Source organism: Dicentrarchus labrax, unplaced genomic scaffold, assembly GCF_905237075.1.
Source record: "Dicentrarchus labrax unplaced genomic scaffold, dlabrax2021, whole genome shotgun sequence".
Classification (NCBI taxonomy): Eukaryota; Metazoa; Chordata; class Actinopteri; family Moronidae; genus Dicentrarchus; species Dicentrarchus labrax.
In genome coordinates this window covers 19,023,120-19,047,527 of record NW_026136711.1, presented here as the reverse complement: position 1 = coordinate 19,047,527, position 24,408 = coordinate 19,023,120, and the positions used below count along the sequence as shown (strand labels likewise).

The 24,408-nt window shown below is 38.9% G+C and overlaps 3 protein-coding genes across 9 annotated transcripts; 2 read left to right on the top strand and 1 right to left on the bottom strand.

Annotated features, from left to right (window-relative positions):
* Nucleotides 1-672: 672 nt before the first annotated feature.
* Nucleotides 673-4,255, top strand: si:dkey-197j19.6 (actin nucleation-promoting factor WAS). Of its 4 annotated transcripts, none has more exons than XM_051413849.1 (9): nt 673-825; nt 2,307-2,453; nt 2,747-2,833; nt 2,914-2,998; nt 3,115-3,190; nt 3,283-3,367; nt 3,559-3,670; nt 3,770-3,987; nt 4,073-4,255. In XM_051413849.1, exons 1-9 carry the CDS (start codon nt 727-729, stop codon nt 4,172-4,174), a joined length of 1,011 nt encoding a protein of 336 aa, XP_051269809.1. In that variant the 5' UTR covers nt 673-726; the 3' UTR covers nt 4,175-4,255. The 4 variants fall into 4 exon arrangements, with proteins under 4 accessions (XP_051269809.1, XP_051269808.1, XP_051269811.1 ...); XM_051413848.1 differs by having other exon boundaries at nt 3,517-3,670; XM_051413851.1 differs by having other exon boundaries at nt 738-820; nt 3,517-3,670.
* A 463-nt stretch (nt 4,256-4,718) lies between these two features.
* On the top strand, nt 4,719-19,500 carry pfkfb4b (6-phosphofructo-2-kinase/fructose-2,6-biphosphatase 4b). Of its 4 annotated transcripts, none has more exons than XM_051413845.1 (14): nt 4,719-4,858; nt 12,858-12,974; nt 13,079-13,175; nt 13,610-13,676; nt 13,807-13,881; nt 13,973-14,029; nt 14,390-14,511; nt 14,594-14,801; nt 14,926-15,072; nt 15,164-15,268; nt 15,384-15,513; nt 15,700-15,762; nt 15,999-16,063; nt 18,325-19,500. In XM_051413845.1, exons 1-14 carry the CDS (start codon nt 4,816-4,818, stop codon nt 18,382-18,384), a joined length of 1,356 nt encoding a protein of 451 aa, XP_051269805.1. In that variant the 5' UTR covers nt 4,719-4,815; the 3' UTR covers nt 18,385-19,500. The 4 variants fall into 4 exon arrangements, with proteins under 4 accessions (XP_051269805.1, XP_051269806.1, XP_051269803.1 ...); XM_051413846.1 differs by lacking the exon at nt 4,719-4,858 and adding an exon at nt 9,402-9,435; XM_051413843.1 differs by lacking the exon at nt 4,719-4,858 and adding an exon at nt 11,389-11,579.
* A 54-nt stretch (nt 19,501-19,554) lies between these two features.
* On the bottom strand, nt 19,555-22,969 carry arpc4 (actin related protein 2/3 complex, subunit 4). The gene is made up of 6 exons (XM_051413852.1): nt 22,877-22,969; nt 21,343-21,461; nt 21,104-21,215; nt 20,858-20,953; nt 20,403-20,573; nt 19,555-20,117 (listed from the first exon to the last, which is right to left on the bottom strand). The coding sequence occupies exons 1-6, from the start codon at nt 22,877-22,879 to the stop codon at nt 20,112-20,114; spliced, it is 507 nt and encodes a 168-aa protein (XP_051269812.1). The 5' UTR covers nt 22,880-22,969; the 3' UTR covers nt 19,555-20,111.
* Between the last annotated feature and the right edge of the window lie 1,439 nt (nt 22,970-24,408).

Genomic DNA, 24,408 nt, shown 5'->3' with positions numbered 1-24,408 from the left:
CCAAAGCCATTAATGCTGCCTGCTGTAACTAATGGTTTTGATGCCTGCAAGATAAATGTCCACTTTTTTAGTAAAATGTTGTTTAAACTGAGGAAAATGATTTATTTATAAAATCATTTATAAAGGATTTGTCTGTTAAACAAAAAATCAAAAAAAACCCCAAAAAGTAACTATTTCCCTCTAAAATGTATCGAAGTAGAAGTATAAGTTAGCATAAAATGGAAATACTCAAGTAAAGTACAAGTACCACAAAACTGAACGTAAGTACAGAACTTTTCCACCACTGGTTATAAATTAGTTTGTTTATCTTTAATACTGGTACAGAACATTGATAGGGTGAAGTATGTGTGATTGAAACTTACCCTTCACAAGTAATGTATTCACAGTTCATCTCTAATGGGAAGATGCTGGAGGAGCTAAGTGGAGAACAAACACTTTAACATGTGAAACATTGTACCTTTAACAAATTTTGCTTGATTTACAAACATCTTCTTGCTATCTGTTGCTAGTGGCTGTATATACAGTTAGTTAGTAAAGAAAAGTTACAGTGCATACACAGAGTAGTCAAATATATTTGCATGGCAGCTGCTGCACTGACACAATATTGCCATTCAAACCAGTTACGTTTAGGATCAGGTTTTTTATGTATTTGGGCTGAGTGGGTTCAGTGGATTAGAAAGGATGAGGTAGCAGTAATGAAAAGGAGGTGAAAACAAGAGTCTTGTCATGGCGTCAAGTCTGATTCCTGGATGTATTGTAATGAGTGATCTCCTGACTATTCGCGAGAAAGGTGTCCTCTACAGTCTGCTTGAGCCTCAGTGTAAGGTCAGTTCACTTACTGTCACCTCAGATTCATATCCATAACATAACATAACATACATACATACATAGTTTTTTATGAATGCATGAACATTTGAACCAGTGTAACAGCCAGTGTTTTGTTTTAGTCTACAATATTTTATATAAGCTGATGCTTGTCATAATTATAATCCTCTGCACTCTAACACTGTCACTTTGATTCCTCTCTTTCCTGGAGTTGTTTTCATGTTATCAGTAACGTCTATCCGAGGGGGCCTGGTGGATGAATAGGATCTCTGTGAGGGCTGTTTTGTTTACAGTTAAGATCTGCTATTTGTATTGCCTGGCACTACCTCACGGTGTGTGTAACATGCAGAGCAGGTGCTACGAGATGTAAAAATGTACAATGATAGACACATTTTACAAGCCCTTAAGCCATAAAAGAATAATGAAAAGTAAAAAAATAAGAGAAATAAATAAAAACAAAGAAAGAAAGAAAGAAAGAAAGAAAGAAAAAGAGATGTAGTATAAAACAGAGAGCTCAAACACATACAATTTAACAGTAAGGTGTTAATTTTTTAATATAAAAAGAAATGTATATCCTATGCAGCCATAGGACATCAGACTGTTTTGTTAAAAAAAAAGACTTGCTGCTGTCTTTGATAAAAGTTGGAGATGACACAGAAAGATGGACTACTGAGAAAGAAAGATTAAAAACATTATCACTAAAAACAAAAATTACTTGAAAATGGTCCTAAATGAAAGAAGAGTTTGCAATTGGTTTTATAGACAAGTATAACAGTGTGTCATCAACATAACGGTGAAGATCAGAGTGACTTATTAACAGAGAAAAGATGAGACCTTAATCCTGTGACCCCACATGTTTTGTGTACTCATATGGGTGATGATGATTTGCCTGTGGCTACTGTAAACCCCTGGTGATAAAGGACCTGGAAGAGTAATGATAAACCTAGATTATGTCAGGGCAGGGTGTAATAAAGTGGTTTGATCTCCTGAAGCTCACACAAGATATAAAAGAAGTTAAATGGATCATTTCCCAGCATCATCAGCCTCCAAAAAGAGGTCATGGTCTCTCTGAGGAGCAGCCTCACTGCTATGTAACGCTCTGAAACTAAACCAGAATGTCTCAAAGGTTACTCTGAGTCACAAAAGTGGAAAATTGAGACTAAAGAGAAAGTAACAGAGGAAACAATGGTCTTTTTTGGGACTTGAAACCCTTACTTTTAAACACTAGAGAAACATTTTAGTCTACTTTAATGATAGGATAATATGTCAAACATTTTTTTTTAATTGATTTTATTGATTAATTATTATTTTTGAGTTTTCATAATAAAAACAAGTATTGGCATTTTTGGGCTTTATTTTAACTTAAACACAATTTATAGTTGCTGATTAGAGGCTCTTGAGTAGTCATCTTAATACATATGCATTAGTTTGAATAAGTGTATCCCATTGTTGTGACTTGTATGACTACTGGTGTTTTTCAGCTGATCAAAACTACAGTAGGACAGGTACTAGTTGCCAAAGAGATGCAGCATGAGAGTCCGGGCTGGAGTTGTTTGGGGTGTGGCACGGTGTGTCTTGTTGAGGATGAGTCCATTCACTCCTACTTCCTGCGTCTCTACTGTGTCAAGGTAAGAGGAACTGCAGAACTGATCAGAGATACTCCACCTACTCACGTCTACTAACACACCACTTCCCTCAGTGAAGTGAAATAACTTCATTTTGTGGGTTCGAGCACTGTTGCGCGCAAGGACAGCTTGTATCGTTTCCTCTAATTCCTCTTATTTCCTTTAGTAACAATAGGGAGACTTATCTTGATGGGTGTGTCTGTACTTTTCCTCACGTAACTACTGTAATAGCTGTTCAGAACTGCTTTCCTTTCTTCCTTTTCTTTCATCATTCCCTTATCATTCTTTGAACACAGCGTGCAAAGTTACTGTGGGAGCAGGAGATGTACATCCCATTCAAGTACGCTGCAACTCGCAGGTTCTTTCACACCTTTCCTGCAGATGTAAGTAGCCCAGTTTTAAAGTATCAGTGTATGCAACATGGTCATCAAAGTGGTTTAAGCTGGATTTACTGTTTTCACAGGGCCACCAAGTAGGCCTCAACTTTGCAAATGTGACCGAGGCAGAGGAATTTCATCTTGCAGTGGAAGCTGTCCAAAGAAACCAAGGTTAGAATAACAAATAGATAATTCCTATGTATCAACACTTTTGTGTGTGCTCTCTTTACATGGAAGCACTGCATAAGACTCTCGTTTCTTCTCATTGTACATCTTCTGTTTTTCAGAAAAGACGACCAGGATGACTGAAATAACAAACGCTGAAAGATACAGCTCAACAAGTGACAAGTCACCGTATTCAAGGTGACAAAAATGTTAGGACTTTACAGACGTAAAGAGGAGAAGACAGTTGAGGATGATAGTGATAGTTTGCTTTTTGTTTCTGTTCTCTGTAGAATGAATACACTAGACCATTTGCATGGGGAGCAACATTTCCCAATGGATGCACCATCCACAGAAGTTACACCAACCACCAGCATAGTAAGTCAGATTATACAGTGAAATGCTAACAGCCTACATGAGCCAAATAGAAAGTCAACAGCCATCATGACACTGTCAAACTGTAATTAGTCCATGCGTGAATAACATGCTAACTCAGTCCATTCCCCCACTGTATCTTCTTGGTGAAGTTTAAGGATTTGGACGCTGATATGAGGAGGCTGTTGTTGCAGGCAAGACTTACTGAGGAAGACCTGTTAGACAAAGACGTTGCTGAAGCTGTTGATTGTATCATCAACCAATTTGGAGGACTAAAGGCTGTGCAGAGAGAATTGAGGAACAAAGGTATCTTGAAAAAAGTTCCTCTTATGCTGTTTTTTAAAAGTTCATCTTATGCTGCAAAAGTGAACATATTTCAAGACGGTGCTCTGGCATATTTGACAGGCCCAATATCTCAGACATTGCCGAGAGCTGCAGGGGCGTCCATCTCCCTTTCTCTGCGTAAAGGGCCTTTGCCACCGGTTCCCTCCATCAAAGGCAGCACCAGCTTCCAGCAGACACCACAGTACAAAAGTCCGACTACCCCTTGGATTCCTTCTCCTACATCTACTCATGCTCCGGTTGTCCCAGAAAGGATCAGAAAGAGTTCAAGTTTCAAACAAGTAAGAGGATGAGGACACATACTGTTCTGTAAATGTCCATAAAATATGTAGACTGAATGATCTTAACATTTCTTTGCGGTGTTAGGTGGGCTTCCCAGTGGCTACAGAAAAACGTGACCTTATCCTGACTGCATTGAAAGATGTACTCAGACAGAAGCAGATAAACGCAGATGGAGGCCAACACTGACATGCAATGACACGCAACTTTAAAGAAACATTGGTTTTATCTGTGCTGTGTATTATACATTCATTAAAAAATTCTGATACATCTGAGATTCTGCTTTTTGTCTCCGATTCTCACACAAGGCCATGTCTGGATTAACCTGTTATTAGGCCACTGGGGCAAAAGTTACTGCTGGGCAACTATTTACCCCCCTACACCTCAGTGCATTATAACTGCATTTTGACACAGGAAAGAAGGTCTCCACATTATGTGTCAATGCAGGACTCACCTTAATTGATATTACATTATAATAACCAAAAACCAACAGACAGGGGTGAACCTGAGGCTTTTGGGAGTCCTTTGTGGTCTGGAGTCATGGGGCAGTTGCACGCACTTCCTGATGCATGTGCGACATATTATGGTTCATACACAGAAAGACTTAAAAGTTATCTGGGCAAAGGGTGTAGGCCATAGATGGGGGTACAGGAACGCAGCTAAACAATAACAAGTGGGTGTGCGTGTGGTCTCGCGCGCACGTGGAGGCGATAACGAGCGCGCGGCTGTGTCAGCTGCTCTCACTCGCTTCATTCATTGCTGCCCGTGCTGCTGTAGGGACTCACAGTCCTCACCACCACGCTGGGAAGAAGAGGCTTTAAACCGGGACCATGAGGGGCTCCTGCCGCCCGAGAAACACGCGGGACAGGACAGGTAGGATGCATACTGCCGCTGGGTTCTCACTTTTTTCTTTTTCTCATATTTTCGACACTCTTTGTCAGTGGAAATTGTGTGCAGTGAGGGCTACAGAGCAGCTGTGCTAGCAGGCGGATGAAGTAAACAAGTCTGTGTCACGTAGGCATGCTCCAGAGCTGACAGCAGAGGCGGGACAGACTGCGACACAACAGCCGTGAAATGTGGGGAAAGGCTGGAAATTTCAGGTTTCATGTGGCAAGGAACTTGTTTGTTACTTTACTTAACAAATGCCAAGGATGCGTTGGTAGCTAGCATCTTTCTGCCTAAGCCTGGCTGCAGCTGCTGCTTAGCTTTAGCCACTAAGCTAGCTGGTGGGCTGACAGTTATGAGAATGACAACCAGAAGTAAACACACTTATGTCACTTATTGTGATGGTGTGTCAAAGACTCCCAAACAGGTCTGTTTTAGGTTAAAGATCCCATCTGATTGAGTTGGAGAAACTCAAGAATGTTTGAGAAATTTCCAGAGGTAGTGATTGACATGGGACTGCTCATACTATATTATGATGTTAGGAAATACTGTGTGACCGTACTGAAGGAAGCAGAAGTTAAAGAATACAACTTTTGATCAGATCTTTGCATACCCTGATCTGAGGCTCATTTCCAGGGAATACCTGGTTCTCCTACCTGGTTATCTTAGGGCATGACTTCCTATATGCCTCACACAATGGTTACCAGCAAAATAACGGAAGGACTTGCTTTTAGATTCCTTTATTGTCTGGGCATGATCCTTGTAGCCATAAAATGTGTGCAAGAAACATGTTTACTACAAATACCTACTGTAAAGGCAGCTTCCTTTTCTTAAAATGTGTGGCAGTGTGTGGGACAGATGGAGAAGAGATTTACTTCCAAAATCCTGACCTAACAGGTGCTGCCGTGTGTGAAAGGTACCTTAATGTTGCTCTGAACATTTCAGTCTGAACTTCTGTGCGTTTACTTTTGAATGCAATCAAACCCACAGTGCTTTATGCTTTCTGTTGTTGAGGTTCCTCTGTGAATACCTTGCATACTATAAAAGGGATTACGTGCATATGAATGGTATCTGAACCAGTGCTAATACTATGGCCTATATAATCCAGCGACTCCATTATTATGAGAACAGGCTATTACATAACGCTGTTGGTCATGTTGCCTGGAGGGCCTGTTTAACATTATGTTACTGTGCTGTTTTGTTGACAAGTCTCTGACTTTGTACACTAAGGGAGAGATTCACTGCCTGTTCCTTGTAACAATACGGACACAGTGGTTTAAATGTCTGCAGCCCGAGCTGTTGTGGCAGATGTACGAGGGATGAACAGAGCTCAGGCTGTGTTGGTGAGTAGGGGATGTGCTCTGCTGGCTGTCAGTCTGCCAACACACAGGGAGGTGGGGCTAAGCAGAAAAACAGGAAAAACCTGCTACAACGAGGCATGCTTGGTATTTATTTTAAGAGCAAATAGAAACAGCTACTTTGTATTTTAGCCATTCAGTGTAGTGATAACTGTTGTGCATATGAAGCAGCCCCTGCGGTTAACAGTGATATATGATGTTAGGAAGACGCTGGTTGTGAATGGCTTTGTCTCAAGAGTGCCCATATGTGTTTATAACTGCAGATAGATAGAAATACGCTCCAGAGGGTGCAGCAGACCTAACACAGATTATATCCCTAGGTGCACTCCACTGTGGCTGTATACCCTACAGGATATATCCATGCCTGAGAGGCAAGCTGCAGTAAATTTGCCTTCTCTCGTCGTCTATTTCCACCTTTCTATTATACTCGGTAATCCTTATTTTTTCTGTTTTTATCTGCATCAGATCCCTACTCTGAATAATCACAATAAATCACTCCCTCTCCTCCTTGCTCACTGCCTCACTCCCTCGCTCCCTCGTTCCCTCGCTCTCTGCAGCTCCCTCCCTCCCTGTGTCTGCTCTCTATCTGGGGGAAAGTTCACCCGCTCACTCAGAATCTCATTATAGGCTTCAGACGGAGCTGTAGCCTACTTGTGTGTATATGTAATAATGCCTGCGCAGTGCTTGGACGCCTGCTCAGTGCACTCATCTAGCAGATGTTTTGCATCAGGGAGCATTCAAGTTCAAGATTGTTAGTGTTATTTTTGTATGCTTGAATATGTGGCAACGTTGCTGTACAATGGAGACATTAATCTTGTTTGTTTAGGCTCAGTTGAAGCCTTTGCATGCAACACAATAGGAGCCTATTGACCAACTATGGATTAGACTATATAAAAATTAATGCCAAAAAGATTAGTCAATTGATCATAGTTGATCTACACAAATTTAATGGCCAGCATATTTGATCATCCAGTAATCATTGAAGTCATTTATCAAGAAAAATGCTTAAAAATCTCTGTTTGCAGCTTCTTCAATGTGGAGGTTTGCTGACTTTATTTGTTTGTTTATTTATTTATCCACATTAATTAACATAAGCACTTCCATCATGTAGATGTGCCAGATGAAGCCATGCAGGCTAATTTTTATATGCAGTCCCTGGCAGGTTTGGCTTATATCGTGCTAAATTAATTCGTTTTGGTTTGATTGGACAAAACCAGCTATTTTAAGGCATCAACTTGACCTGCTGGGAAATTGTAATCAGCATTTTTCACAGTTTTCTGATAAATTAATCAACGATTTATTAAAAATAACAGAACTGATTAGGGCTGCACAATATGGTAAAAACATCATATTGTGATTATTTTTTACAGATATTGTGATTGTGATATGATTCACAATGAGTGTGAGGACGATCATGTTTGCATCGCAGATTAAATTTTTACTAGAAAACTATTTAAATCATGATGATATAAAATTTTGTCTGTTGTTGCTTTCTTGAATCTTGAGGACAAGATCTGTAGGCCAGGACATCTCTGCAGCACTACAGTACTTCAGTGTAATGCTGTTATGTCACATTTTAGCTTCATCAAAACATTGCAGCTTCTGAGATTTGCATATTGCGATTTCAATAATATTTTGATGAATTGTGCAGACCTAGAATCAATAATCAAAATAATCATTAGCTGTAAATTAAATACAAACAATGCACGACAGAGCACAGACTGATAATACACCGCAAAGCCGAAATTATGTGAATATAACACCCCTGTCCTCCTACCTTTATTATTATTTTATTATTTATTACTTTATTTTGTTGTTAATGGTTTGGGGCCTGACTCCTTCATTCTTAATAACATCACATCTTAATGGTCCAGCATTCAGTGATATTTTAGACAATAGTGTGCTTCCATCTTTGTGTATATTGTCATCCTGAAGGTTTTCTTTCCCAAACTGATGCCAAAACGAAGTCCATAAAGAAATGGTTTTACAAGTTAAGTGCAGAACCTGAGTCCTGACCTCAACTTCATCTTTTAGGTGAGTTTGAATCGGTCTCGATAGGTTCACAGTTGGTTTGAATGCAGACTGCAGGCCTTATTGCCCAACATCAGTGGCAAATCCCTCGCAGCAAAACTATGTGATGTAAATATCAATCACATACTGGTGTAATGTTGGCCTTGTATATCACACTCCTGTTGTTGCAGTGTTTGAAATAGTTAAATAAGTTACCTTATAAAATCAGAAAGTCCTTCTTTGTGTAATTTTGTCAGTGACCTCCAGCCCACATAAGATGTAGAGGTTTAAAGTTTGAACACAGATTTTAATCACGGCTGAAGGAATCTGTCTTGCATAACCTTTTGTTACTTTTACTTTTTAACTTGCCCTGCGGGTTAAGTTCTGGGAATAGATGAATCAGGGTGTGTGTGTACAATTATGAACTGACTAATTAGTATTGTGTTAGAATATGTGCCAGAAACAGGGTTGTCTTCTGTCCATTTCCACTTGTAAACAGACTGATTTATAAAGCGATACTACTTAATTAATTGATTTCTATTATTATATTTATTTAACAGGGACATGGGAGAACTATGACACCAGGATGGATCAATCCTGAAGCTATAATGTTATCAAGATATTTATTTAGTTTTTAATGTGCATTTTTATAAATTCATTGATTTTGTGGTTTATTCACTTATTTACTCTTAATTGTTTTACTCACATCTGAATAGTTTCTATTTTAAATACTGTATCAAAGCAGGTGGTGTTTAAAGAACCAGTGTGTAGGATTTAGTGACAGCAGTGAATTTGCAGATTATAGCTATTTGAATATAGCTCAACCTTTAAAGTTTATAGGAGAAACCATTACTGGACAATTTATATTTATTGTCTATTTATTTACATTTCTATTTTCACAGCAGTTTGGTACATTTGCGACAAACAGCTGATAAATTAATGGTTGAAGAATGATTTTCAAACTGCTCCACCTGCACTGTACTGTATGGTTGAAAGATAAGAAAATGTGTGTACATGGATTATTGCTTGAAGCTCTGAAGTGAAGTGATTTACTGAGGATTAGTCCTGCTGACATGCTGACTGTCTCTGACAGCAGTGACCTCTGACCTCTGACCTCTGGATGTGTTTACTGTTACAGTGGACGATGAACTGTTAACACCGCTGCCACCACACTCTGAATGGACTCATTTCTCTTCCGTAAGATCATCAACATCTTTCCTACATTGTCTACTCCACTGAATTTCTGGCCTTTAAAAGAGAGTGCATAGTGCCACCTGGTGTCACAATGTTGACACTACATTAAGTCTCATTGGGCTGAGAACAAAGAACCCTATAATGCACACTTCCAGGTTCATTACAAGTCAGGATGTTGCTGTGTAAGGTGTTTTCTGTGCTGGGCTGTTGTCAGCATTTTGTCACAAGTTTCCATCTGTTGTTTTGGCTGAATAAATGTTTTTTTTTTTGGTTTTGTACTGCTTGTAAAGACAAAAAACATCAATTTAAACTAACTGAACCTGAGACTTTGTGAAACGCAGTTTTAAGTCATTTTTTCAAACAAAAATACCAAACGTTTGCTGATTTAAGCCTCTCAGAGTGAAGATCTGCTGCTTTTCTGTTTTATATGAAAACTGAATATGTTTGAGGTTTGAACTGTTTCGATCGAGAGATAGATCCTTCCATTTGAGAAGCATTTTTTAAATCAGTTATCAAAATAATTATTGATTAATTTTCTGTTGATAGGTGATAGATAACTAATCCTTTCAGCTCCAGATACAATTAATCAATAATCAGAAAAATAGTAAGCACATTAATCAGTTACGGCTGACATTTACAGTATTGTTACTGTTTTGTGTGTTGCTGACTTAAATAATAATAATTATTATTATTATTGTTATTATTATTATTATTATTATTATTATTATAATGATAATGGCACCAAATTTGAACATATTTGTCTTATTCCCAAGTGTAATAGCAACTTATTGAAATCCTTGGTTGGCAAAATATTTACATTGTCACAGACAGGATATCCTCTGTGTGTGTGTGTGTGTGTGTGTGTGTGTGTGTGTGTGTGTATGTGTATTGTAGTTGAAGTTGTTGATGACTTTTGCCACTAGTAGACTGTGTGTGGGGCCCGTGCCTGGGTCGTGGCCGTGTAAAACTGTGGGTTACGGTGGTTTTCGAGATGATGTTTATGTTCTGAGCTCCCTGTAGTCAGCACGCCCTCCGCATCCCCGACCCGCCTCTCCTATTGGCTGCTGGGCCTCTCGTCTCCTTCTCTCATTGGTTCAGTTCTCGGATGCATTCACTGCCCATGTGTGCTGCATGTGAACAGCTGAATGCTTGTTTTTCTTCTTACATCTGCTCTCCTTGCTCACTCCTCTCGTCATTACGGTACTATTTAACGGTAACAGCAGTGTTTTCTTAGAAAGTGTTTGGATGTGCTGCAGCTTATGGTCTGGATATATTTGTGGAAACATTTGTTAAGAGCATTCAAGGAATTGCTGTATTTACACCACAGAAAGTTCAGCAAAAAATGGAACAACAAAAACAAAATGTGCAATAAAATGGTAACAAAAACAAGTTCCCACCACACAACACGTATCATTCTGTGAATAATGGTCCATTTGTTTATATCATTGACAGAAGAAAGGTATCCTTCATTTGTGAATTGAGAGAGATTGTGTTTCTCTTTTGGATTTAACTATATTTGCATAGACTGGTTGGATACTTTCCAATATATTTTTAATCTCTGGATAAGCTAGTGAGTAGACATTCAGTCATTTTGTCAAACATTGTATTTCTATCTATCTTTTGAATAAATTAATCAGAATCGGAACTACTTTATTGATCCCAGGGTTAAATTAGTTAATTATTATAATTGGTCAGCCTTCCCAGTCTTAAAGTATAAGTTCCTTTTGTGTGCACATCGGAAAACAACTCTGTGATAAATCCCTGGCAGAACATTGTGAAATAACAAGACTATAATGCTGGTCAAGCAAAGTTACATCCTGTACCTGTATCCTTGTTTTGCTCCCTCTCGCTCTCTGTTGCGCTCGGTCTCCAGTCGTTACGGTAATAAGAAACTGCTGTTTCTCAGCTGATATGTGACATCCTCCTCCTCCTCCTCCTCCTCCCCCCTGCAGCTTGCAGAATCAGACTGCCAGGGTTAGAGCCCACCGCCTCAGTGTCTCACTAGAAGGGTAACACCAATGATCCAATATTCAGGATGTTAGACAACGAAGAGTTCATGCTGGAGACTTCCCCGCGGGAGCTCACACAGAACCCGCTCAGGAAGATCTGGATGCCGTGTAAAAACGGGCACATAGCTCAGAGACGGGGTAAGATGCAGCTGACCGGCAAGTGCCGCAAAGGATGTGACTGGGAGGTGATGTGGGGCATCTGTTAATACTCTTTTTTTTTTATTATTATTTTTTTTCCCCCATCATATTTTGTGTTCTATATTTTTTCCTGAGCCTTTATTTGGTCATATAGATATTGCCTTTTACGCGCGGTTGTTTGAGGTGTTGCGCACTAATAAAGTGCAGAATATCGTCGCCTTTTTTTTTTTTTGGTGCTTCGCAATGTTGCATCATGCTCAGCTTATATGATTCATTTTTTCCCCCAAATGCCACATGCAGGGAGGTACATTTGAATCGCGTTTGAGGGAATAATTGCAAGCTCGCTGAAATGAATTTGGCCATATGACACTCACATGACTCAAATGCATCAATTTACCAAGGGCCATATCAAACCGCCAACATTGTCTTGTGGTTTTAGCCCTTTCCTCTGGATGTGACGGTGAGCAGCTGTTTTTTTTTCTTTCTGCCAGTGTCTCTCAGTCTGGTTTACTCTCTTTGCTGCTCGGCTTATTTCTGCTGAGTCAAGCTCTGCTGGTTTCCTTTTAAAACAGGTTACAGCTAGTCCAGCCCTGCATCTGGCACAAAACACTTCACCTTCTTCAACTTTATGTCTAACAATTTTGTGTCTAGTGTGCAGTGCTCACTGTAACATCATCCAAAATGCCTTGTCCCATATTGTCTGTGCCGTTAGGGAGTGTCCCAGTGAACATGAGGATGCTGTCCTCTGAAGAAGTGCTCAGGGTTGTGACTGTTAATGTTTTTCTTTTTCTACAGGGAGGAATTCGGCACTTCGAGCTAATACAACTAGTGTATTAAAAATTATGGTTTTACATTACAAAACCTGCTGTCTACATGTTAATCTCGTCCTTATATTCAGCAGTTTGTTCATTTGTCATTCCTTATCTTTTTTCTCTTCAAGAGCTGCTCCAGAGCTCTGATAGGACATTAATACAAAATGCTGATAAGACATCTAAAGAAGGATGTTGCTTGTTTTTTTGGGGGGGGGTTTCAGTGAAATGACAGTTTCAGTTGTTGTAGTAATGGTATCTCTGCTCTCTGGAGGGGATTTTCCGTAGTAATGTGTGTCACTGTCACACAGAGTGATCTGAAAGTGTGTTCTCGCTGTCTAGTGTAATTAGGAGCAACCTTCAAGACTAATTAAACTCTTGAATATTGACAAGCTGTGCTCAGCAAATTAAATGTGAGTGTGAGTTAAATCCATTAAAAATTCTGTTTTTCTCTCTCTCTCTCTGACAGTATGTATGACAAACTGCCCGACCCTCATTGTGACTGTAGGACTTCCAGCCAGAGGGAAGACTTACATTTCAAAGAAGCTCACACGCTACTTAAACTGGATAGGTGTGCCAACCAAAGGTACAACCCCACCACACACACACACACACACACACTTGTATATGTTCATATTACCTCACAGTCGAACCCGGCTAAACTCCCATCCTCTAAAATATCTGTAACAGAGTTCAATGTTGGCCAGTACCGGAGGGAGTGTCTGAAGATCTACAAGTCCTTCGAGTTCTTCCGTCCAGATAATGAGGAGGGTCTAAAAATCAGACGGTAAGTCTACACTGACTTTACCAGCTGTCAGTGTGTGTCATGCAGTGTTGGCCAACCAATGTGCAATAATGAGACTGTGCAGGTACAGTCCAGCTAAAGACTCCACCCACTGATAATAACTCCTTCAAGTGGAAAGGAGGAACTGAACCACTTATTTGGAATTAAAAACATTAGTGAACATTAATCTTATTTCCCAATTTGTACATTTGCAAACCAGATTTTTGTTAGAGATCAGAGATTCTTTGTGGTTTAACTTACTGAGTTATTGTACTAATTGTACAAATTTGTGTACATTCATTATTCATTATTATATATATTTTTAGTGTGCGTCTGCCAAAATAAAAATGCAGCAGTCAGTGTAGCTGGTTGATCAGCTAACACTGCGTCACAAATCTTTTCAGTGCACTGACTTTGTGTCTGCTGTCTTTTCACAGTCAGTGTGCAATGACTGCACTTAATGATGTTCGGCAGTACCTGAGTGTCGAAGGAGGACAGGTGGCGGTGAGTCCTTGAGGCTGTGACGTTTCCATACCAAATTATCATAATATCAATACATATATTATATATGTGTGTGTGTGTGTGTGTATATGTGTATATTTGTATATTTATTTTTTTCCCCCTGCTATTTCAGGTCTTTGATGCCACAAATACAACAAGGGAAAGAAGAGGCACCATCGTCAAGTTTGCTGAGCAGAATGGGTTCAAGGTTTGTTAACCAAGGCGGGATTGTGTCAAATTCAATCAAGTCACCTTGACTTGGTGAACTCTGAGTTTACTGTATTGTCTTTTCAACACAGGTATTTTTTGTGGAGTCTGTGTGTGAGGATCCAGATGTCGTTGCACAAAATATAGTGGTAAGCTTTATCTCTTTTTATTAGTATAAATAATTGAAAATACAATATGCAAACTGTACTGTGTTAATTTTGAAGAACTGGTTGACATAAGTGATACAGACAAACTAACTCCTCCTCACATATGACAGCATGACATAGAGTTTCAAAAGATGTGAGCGTTTGGACATTTACTCCAAATCAAAACAGTTTACCTTTAAAATCCGGCAATATGAATCTTTGTCTGAACCACTGTGTAGAATCAAGAAGACTTATAAGCTCTGGTTCTGATTTTAACACGCAGTGTGAAAACGGCCTAAAAGTGTCAGACAGCTTACTTCCTCTTTACTCTGTTCTTCTCTTCCTGTGTTTCTGTCTTTATAGCAAGTGAAGTTGGGCAGCCCAGACTACATCCACTGCAACACAGAGGAGGCCATTGAGGACTTCATGGAGAGGATCAAGTGTTACGAGTCCTCCTACCAGCCTCTGGATGAGGTTCTGGACAGGTGAGGACACACAAAATGACTTCAATCAGATTAAACTACCTCTTCAAGGTAGCAGACTGTTGACTTGACTCTCTCGCTCCAGGGATCTGTCCTACATAAAGATCATGGACGTGGGCCGCCGCTACCTGGTGAACCGCGTCCTCGACCACATCCAAAGTCGGATCGTCTACTACCTGATGAACATCCACATCACACCACGCTCCATCTACCTGTGTCGCCACGGTGAGAGCGACCTCAACATCAAGGGACGGATCGGAGGAGACTCTGGCTTGTCTGCCAGAGGAAAAGAGGTGTGTGCGTTTGTATGAGAGCATGAGTGAGTTGTGTGAGTTTAAGTGCAGTCTTTTTGACAGTATGGTTTTGAAGAGAAATACATTTTCTCATAGTATATTGCTACAATCTCTTACCTTCCAGTTTGCCAAAACTCTGGGGAAATTCATCCAGGACCAGAACATCAAAGATCTAAAAGTGTGGACCAGCCAGATGAAGAGAACGATCCAGACAGCCGAGTGCCTGGGGGTGCCGTACGAACAGTGGAAGTCTCTCAACGAAATAGATGCTGTATGTTGTTGTTTTTTTTTTTATATTCAGCAAAACAAATACCATGTTAAGTATTTGTGTTCTCACAAAGCTTCTCCCCTCTGTACCAAAGGGCGTGTGTGAGGAAATGAGGTATGAGGAGATCCAAGAGCATTACCCTATGGAGTTTGCACTGAGAGACCAAGACAAGTATCGCTACCGCTACCCTAAGGGAGAGGTGAGATTCTTCGAAATGTCTCATTATTATTATTGTTATTATTATTTTAAGAGGTGAATGGATTTGTTTGTGTCCTGAAAAGTGTGTGTTTGACGGGTCTCTGTTTCTCTGTCAGTCTTATGAAGACCTGGTGCAGCGACTGGAGCCCGTGATAATGGAGCTGGAGAGACAGGAGAACATTCTGGTTGTTTGTCACCAGGCCGTCATGCGTTGTCTTCTTGCATATTTCCTGGACAAGACTGCAGGTATGAAGGACCTACAGTACGCAATATGGACAAAAAAAGTGTATGGACATTTGTGATAGTTTGCTGATTTATGATACACACCAGGCTTTTTTTTTAGTATTGTGCTCCATTTGCAGCCTTGAATGAAAACATGCTTTGCACCTTGAAACTTAGATGTTTGATAAATTTCTATGTCTGCCTCCACAGATGAGTTGCCTTATCTTAAGTGTCCTTTACACACAGTGTTGAAGTTGACCCCCATGGCTTATGGTGAGTACGGTCATTCCAAAGGCCTTTTGACATATTTTTGACTATTATGATTCTTTGACATGAAGTCACCCGAAATTGCCATCCCTGATTTAGTATCATTTTGTCTGAAACATAGGATGCTAGCATTTTGTTAAATAAAATCATCCAATGTAAACTTGGAGACAAATATTACAACCAAAGGTAACTTCCACTTGGTCAAACTATTAATAGTGATTGTTTTGTTTGTTCTCACTCAGGATGTAAAGTGGAGTCTGTCTATTTAGGCGTGGACTCTGTGAACACACACAGAGACAGACCAGAGGTACGTATCCCAGGCAGCACTTAGAAATGTCTCTCAGCAGAAGACGTAGCTAACTTGAATCCACTTCAGGGGTGATTCACCTCACCGCGTTTTTCCATCCAACTCATCTATGACCAGGGACTCAGTCGGGAGGATGTCTTGCTGTAAACACTCTTAATTGTAAAAGCTGTGTGTGATTTTCTTCAATGATTTCTGGAGAGTCTTCCATCATATTTAGGCTGCGTCTTCTCCCCTGAAGCAGGCCTAGCAGTCAGTAATGCTCATCCGCCCCTCTCTTCTTATCGCACAGAGAATGTAAATCTTTCACACGTGGCAGAGGAAGCTGCGCTCAGTCTCCGTCCACCAGTGACAGCAACCAAGACAACTGTGACATCACTTAGCATTGACACCAGATCCTACCTCCATCCTGTCATTTTTAACATCTCATTTCTCTCTCTCTCTCTATCAGTGGGAGCAGAATCATGCTGGGTTATTTTTTCTCTCAGGTCCTTTTCTACGGTGGCCTTGAGGGCTCACTGCACTGCAACTTGAGAAAACACGTGGAAATGAAGGAAATATCTTCATCAAATTGACAAAACAAACGCAGAAGCACGCTGCAAATTCAGAAAACAACCAAATACAGATTTGCTGAAAGTTGTACAGAAAACAGAAGTGATCCAGAAAACTATTTAATTCACTTAATAAATGAATTTACATTTTGATTGTATGATTCAGAATGTAAATTGGTGAGCTAATAGTCAGCAGAAGGTTAACACTCAAATTAAGAAAATAAATGTCTGAAATAATATCTGAATCGTGCAATCAGAAAATTAAAATAAACACACCACTGACAACAAATATGTGTCCCAGGTGTGTCCAGACATGTTCGTCACTTTCTAGTGCCCCCTGGAAACTTCTGTTTTTAACGTTGTGTTCTGAACAACTTTTGTTTGTACAGCAGCATTACTGTATTGGATATGTTTTCTTACTTTTTTTTAAACCTAAATACTGCACACGCATTGTCAAATTGGTGAAGACGTTTTGCTTTTGTTTTAAACGTTTTGCATATGTTTTTTGTTGTTGCGGTAAGTTGCGGTGCGTTGACCTTTCAGGGCCACCGTATTTTCTTCAGTTTTTACATCTTTTTATTCACTAAGTAACTGGAATCCAGTTTCAGGACATATCACTCAGCTGTGTGTATGTGTGTACTTGTACGTATATTTGTGAGGACATTTGTCGGGACAAGGCTGTTTGAGGGTTCAGACTTGGTTTTAGAGTTAAGATTAGAATTAGTCTTTAAATACCATGTAGAATTTAACATTGGGCATTTTGTTTTTATAATGAATGCTACCCTGATAGTGTTTTGTATTAACATTAAGCTATTTACATGTATATTATATATAAGCTTGCTGTTTTTTTACACTTATGTATACAAGTGACTAATACATTTAACCTCAACATACATTTTTGCTGCATATGAATTGACGAACAATATTATTTGAATTCCAGTAATATTATTTTTTAAATAAACTTTGTCTCTGTTGTTTACTGTTTAAATGTGAAGGGTTAATCTACAGTGCCCACCAACAACCTTTAATCACTAGACCTCCAGTCAAATCAAGATGATGTTAACTATAAAATCATCACTAATAGTGTTAACCGGTTGTTAAACACTTTATTATTAAATTATTTCATTGACTGTAATTTTTTTTCTTCATATTGTTTGTGTTTGTCAAGGTTTCTTATTGTCAATATAAAAATCTGAATTTAAAAACACCTCATTCTCTTTCTCCTGTTACTTTTTTCCTGGTAAAAACCATTTGTGATCAGTTTTGTCAAAGCTGCTCCACATTTAATAACTAATGTGTCCATAAGTACAGTCTCCATATGTTACATATATACACATTGATTTGTCTCAGTAAAAGTAATGTATGCAAAGTTATCTAGAGTAAACTCTTCTCTTTGCTTGAAATTCATAATTTAGATACTCTGAACCATGAGCATGTTTTAATGTCTTCAGAAATCTACCTTTTAATAGATTATCATAAAATTGTTATTTATGAACCACTGTAACATCACCCAGAAGATCCATTGATATACTTTATGAATACCAGATGAAAACATGAATTCTGCCTTTATTAGACTAAATGTGTCCGAGTCATTTTACTGTTAATCGACATATGACGATGAAGGGATTATTTAATGAACAAAAGTCACTTTGTAAATGTCAGATAAGTAACGTAGGATTATAACTCAGTCCTTTCCTCTCACCCCTGTCTCAGAATGTGAATGTGAAGCGCACCACAGACGACGCTCTGCAGACAGTCCCAGCTCACTTCTAATATCCTGCACTTCCTGTTCCAGCTGAGACCTCGTCCGACTTTCTGTTTGGACCCCTGAACAGCATTATGGGAACAGTGCTGTTCAACTGCCCATCATGGCAGCTTCTTCACTGATACAGAGAATTGGGTATTTTCCAGACTCGAACTGTAAAGCACTTTCACTAAATGTAATCCATTTTTATACATCTGTTCTGTTGTGAACTATACTGTACTGCTACTGTAGCTCAACTCCCAGACAGGGAAACTAAAGGAAAATGCCAATATTTTTTATATGTGAGTCTACTGTTATTGTTTGCAATGATAATAGTTCCTTAACTTTCAGCATCCTTTTCCATGATTACATTTAATATCTACTGTACTGTATATTACAGTATGTACTGTGTATACTGCCATATACTGCCAGTGTTTCTGAAGATGTTTCTTTTGTATGAAAAATAAGTATCATAACTCAAAGACCTGTAACTACTTCAGTTAATCAAAGTCCTTAATCCCTGACTGTTAAACAGAAACTGTTTTTCTTTGCTATTTGGTGAATTATATTTTAAAAAGGCAGACATTGAGCTCAGTGTATCTACTCTGAGTAAACAAAGATTAAGATTAAACATTCCAGGGTGTGAAAATCAAGTTCTTACACCACAAAAAAATGGAAATAGCATTATAAATGCAAGTGACACTTTTTCTCTAAGATGTAGCAATCTTATTTTCTTCTTCCAAAATCTTAAGATGAGCCTCTGTAATCATGGTAGAACCACAGGGGGATTTGGGATGGACTTTGTGGGCTTTAATGTTTTTTTTTTTTGGACATACAATGAGTCTAAAAAAAAAAAGCCGTCACTTCAGAAGGCTGTGTTTGTTTGACAAATGATCAAATGAATGCCTGTTTGTGTGAGTGTAAAGGTACTGTGTAAACTGTACATGCATGTTCGTTTGATGTAAGTTTCGTGTGTAAATCAACATGTATTATACATGTGTCTTTTTTTGGAGAACTCTGTACAATTTCTGTAATATTATACATTTATAATATTGTCTATTACTGTTCTGAAAATATAATTCCAAATGCCTTGTTTGTCTCCAGCTGTCAATCTCAATAAAGTGTCGATGTTTGGGGTAAAGACAGAGCTGTGCTGTTTGTGCTTCGTAACAACAGATCAAAAATAAAAATCACTAAAATACAAAGGATAATGTTTTTATTTATATTCACTGCCAGCAAGTATATTTGTTTTAATTATTTCCATTTACAATAGGGTTGACTCTGTTTACTTGTGATGTGAAATGTGCGCCAATTGATTGCCTTCATGGTTTAAGGTCTGTCATGACAAAACATCAAAATGAAATCCATGTGCACATAATATATATATATTAAAAAAAACATTTAAATTATTTCAAAAAAATCCATATTACCCTGTGCTCACGAATATTGATTACAAGTATTTTTTATTGTTAAGGACCTGCCCTGACTTCTTCTGATGTTCTAAAGGCAGAAATTAATGTCAGTGTGAATATTCAATATGTACAAACATCAATATTTTTGAGCAAAGGGGCATTTTAAGGTTAAAGGGCAAAACCCCACTGGCCCGTACATCTTATGTGTACGTCTTACATTTCTCAACTTCTCTTGGCTGATCGTATTTAGTCTCCTCTCTGCCCTGTGATGTGAACGCTCCACAGTGACGGCCAAGATTGCAAAAGGAATGTATTCCCGGGTTTTCTCTCTCTCTCTCTCTCTCTTAGAACTGCAAGAATAAAACAAAAACAATGTCTAAGCTACAGTAAATCTAAAAGACAAAGAAGAATTATATTACTTTTTTATATAATACAACTTTCATCACCTTTAATATCATCAACACAGTCTAACATAAAATAACCACATAAAACATGACTGAATCAATGAAACGTCCTACCATGCAAAACTCATAGACACTCATGTACAAATAATGTAAAAACTAAAAAGGACTTTTGCACATTATGCTGCATCAATGCACTGAGACACATAAAAATGTAGAAAAACAACAACTTACATTTTTGAGGAACTCCTCAGCAACAATACGAGCCCTGGCGTTGACAGACAGCTTCATTTCACTGATCTCCTTGTCAATTTCCTCCATGAAATGAATGACAAAGTCCACCAGTTTGTGTTTGTACATCTGCTCTGTGTGGAAGTTGGTGATCAGAAAACTGATGTCGTAGCCCTGTGAAAGGAGGATGGAAACCTGTCAGTTATTTGTGTAAACATTTGTGGCTTAAAGATAGAGATAACTGAAAAACCCCTAACTGGAACAGGAACAGTTCTAATGATTCATTACATTCATTACAAAAACTTGTCCCTGACTACAGTAACTAGACTCAGTTATAATGTTCATATAACTAAATCATTAAAATTTTTGTTCCATATTAGCTTTTACAGAACAACTCATTGCTTATCAGGAGTTTGGGGCATTTTTCTTTAACTGAATAAGTTTGTGAGGGAACCTACCTCCACTGGTTTCCTCCTCAGGATGAAGAAGTTCTCTGCCCTCATCATCATGAAACGCATGAACTTATGGCACAGAATCTTCTCAATCTCATCAGCCTGCAGCAGCACATTATTTAAAAGGAAAAGGTCAAGATTACAGATACAGTTCTGATCTTTACAGAAACGATATTACTTGCTAATTGCTAAGCAACCATCTCTTTTGTATCAGGGTCTTAACACATAGTCACTGAGTGCAGTCTGACTGACCTGCTTGACAGCGATGCTGACTCTGACAGAGTTGATGGAGCCCTCAATCAGAACTTTCTCCTTGTCATTACGGCTGATGATCACAGGTTGGAGGAGCAACTCTTTACTACTCCTAAAGTGTAAGAAACACACATAATTAATTTTATGTCCACATTAAAAGGGGTGAAACTCAGGTTTCATACACTGCACGGTCTTAAATCGATCCAAAGTCACACTCAAAGTTGGGGTGACAAACTCACCGTACTTCCACTTCTGGCTTGTTGTGTCTCTCCACCACTTGTGAGGAGAAATTCTCCAGGCAGAGGGCGGCCTGCAGGGTAGCACGCACTGCATTGAGATATGGGCGTAAGGTTGCCGTCTGAGGAAGGAGAGTGAGAGAGTGAAGATGATTATCATTCCTAAAGAAGAATGCCTGACTCTACAGGCAGACTGACTTACGAGAAGTCCTGTGGAACAAGTTTCATATATACCCTCTTCCTTCCTGAGCCTGCAGAAAGCTACATTTTGAAAGATTTATAATAAATGTAAGAAGAATTTATGTCACAAATAAGGAGTGAAAATTTGCAAAACATCACAAAAATGTTGACAAATATTAATTATATAATATAAATATTAAAGTCATCTGTTTTCACACTTTGCCTGCCTCCAGAGTCCCAAACGTACATAATCAAATGATTAAAAAGTTGGTTTAGCATATGTCCCCTTTAAAATAATTCCACATAATAATAATAATAATAAAATAATAAAATAGTGGTCCTATGCCCTGGTTTAAATGTGTAATCTGGCTCCAGGCAAAACTAAGTAATAACGCATTCAAATGTGTAGATGTTTAAGATACAAATGAGCATATATTTATAATTAGACTTATGCAAATATAAAATATAAAATGCAGCACTTAGTCCATCTTTTTTTACAACTCTAAAATAACCAAATATACGTTTATGTTAAAAACGATAAAGAAAGTATATAAGACAATATATTGTTACAGTAATGTACAGATCAAGCTATACTCCAGAGGTATGTTTTTAAACTGATCCTCATATCTGACCTCACTGCAGCTCAGCAAACAAAAAGGCAATAAAAGTACTAATAGAATACCAATACAAACATAATACCATGCTTAAAGGCAGTTACAATTATAAAAGGTGATAACCAGTATAAACAAATTGACTGATTAAGCTGTGATATTTTTGAAATCTTGGCAGCTGCTACCAGCTAAAGAGTCAACCAGTCCAGCAGGTTGCTGGTGGTGAGAATAACAGGAAACACTGGCAGATAAACAAGTGTTCATTAAACAATAAGATAATTTAAAGCTGAGGGACACAGCAGCGCCAGAGGGTTCAATACAACATCCTCGGGTGTATCAACATCAGTCCAGCTGGTTCAACAGATGTGTCCATCATTGCAGTTCGTGTTTTATGTTACTTAGCAACAAAGTATTACCACTGTTTGTTTGTTTTTTTTAACTTTACCAACGGCCAACATTCCACGTCACAATTAACTAGAACGTTCCATCGGCTGTACGCGCTGTGACGAAGCAGGATTCTATTCTATGTCGAATATTTTCTCTTTTAGCTAGCAACCCTTCCTGCTAACGTTAGCCTGCTAGCTAACTGCCTGCTTAGCTGGCCCAAATAACACTAGAGGAAAAACCACGAGCTGTCCCTCTCCGTACGGATGTTTAGTCGAAGAGCGGTAACGACTTAACAAAGTCTGATATGTGAAACTATTAAATGTGTCGGTTTATCGGCACATATGTCTAATTTATCTTACCATTTCTCTGTATGATGAGAGGCGGCTAAAGGCGGAAGTAGCTACTCTTGTCAGGGCTTTTCCGTGAACATACCGGAAACCAACTCTGCCTCCGAGCTACTTCTGGTGTAAAGCAACCGGAAATACGGGGACATCAGGAGGAGAAATAAAGTGCATTTGCAGTAAATATTAAGAATTTACAATGTACCTAGTTAAATTCTCTGTTTTTCAGTGATACTTTAATGGAAGAGAAAGCACATTGAAGACAGAACACATACCATTACTTGAACCAAAATAATTGTTAAACTGATTATTTTATTTTTCAATTTAAACTTCTGTAGTATTTTTGCCAAAATTCTTATAAAAATGAACAATTGAATGATGATAAAGTTTTCATTTAGATTTTCCAGGCTTGGTGGTGTACCAGAATGACTTTTCTCAACATGCCACAAATGGAAGTTTTGTTTGTTTCTTGGAGCATGAAGAAAGGTAGCTCAGTGCAGGGCCGGAGCTGCATCCTGGAGGAGCTAGTGAGCCACATGACAGTGAGCCAGTACACACAAAGACAGGCTCCTGGAACTAGTTCACCTCAGTGGATACAGTCACTTTAATGTTGTCTATGACAACCCAAAATGTCTGCTGTAAAAATAAAGGTCTAGGCCTGTGATGCTGAAGATATCTCAGAGTAGGAACAGCACAGGTGATAAAATGAATGATGGCTGAATACCATGTTTGCTTCTTTGGTGTCAGGATCCTGGTACTGTGCATGACTCCAAGGATCAAGGACATTTATTTCTAATCATACAACACAAGAACAGAAGTTTGTACAGCAAAATGACAGTTTGCAGTCCCTTTACTTAGACGTGAGGACTGTGGATGGACACTGTTGTGAGCCTGTGTGTGATTATTGTGTGTGTGCCTTGAGGACGTAGCTGAGACTTCTGATTTAAGGTCTGCAGGTATAATTCTTAATGCCCATCTGTTGAATGAAGGTATTACAAATGTGCTTTGTGTGTTGTCACACAAAGATTATGTCCACTTTATAGACTGCAGGAATGTTCTTGCCACATTGTGGTAAATCAAAGGGTCTTCATAAAACAAACATTAGTTGTAATAGTTGGGATGCTGATGGTGCAGGTCTCTGTAAAAATGTGGACACAACAGCCTCTGATTTCCCGTTGTTTGGCCAGCCTGAGGCCCATTTCGTCCAGACCGGACATTAGTGAGGAGCAGCCTTAAATCCAAGCTGGGACTAAAGGCTCCTATTCTGGCTCTCTTCCTGGGGGTGATGGTAAATGGACCTGTACTTGTATAGCGCCTTTCTAGTCTTCCAACCACTCAAAGCGCTTTTACACTACGTGAAACATTCACCCTTTCACACACATTCACTCAGTGAAGTCCATCGAACAGAAACTAACATTCATACACACTCACATGACAGCACCCGCTGTGGTGGGCAATGATTGGTTCATTAATGTTTTCAGTAACACTTCCTACTGTCACAATGCATTGGGTGCATGGCTGTGTTATTTAAGGTCATGCAAACCTTTTGT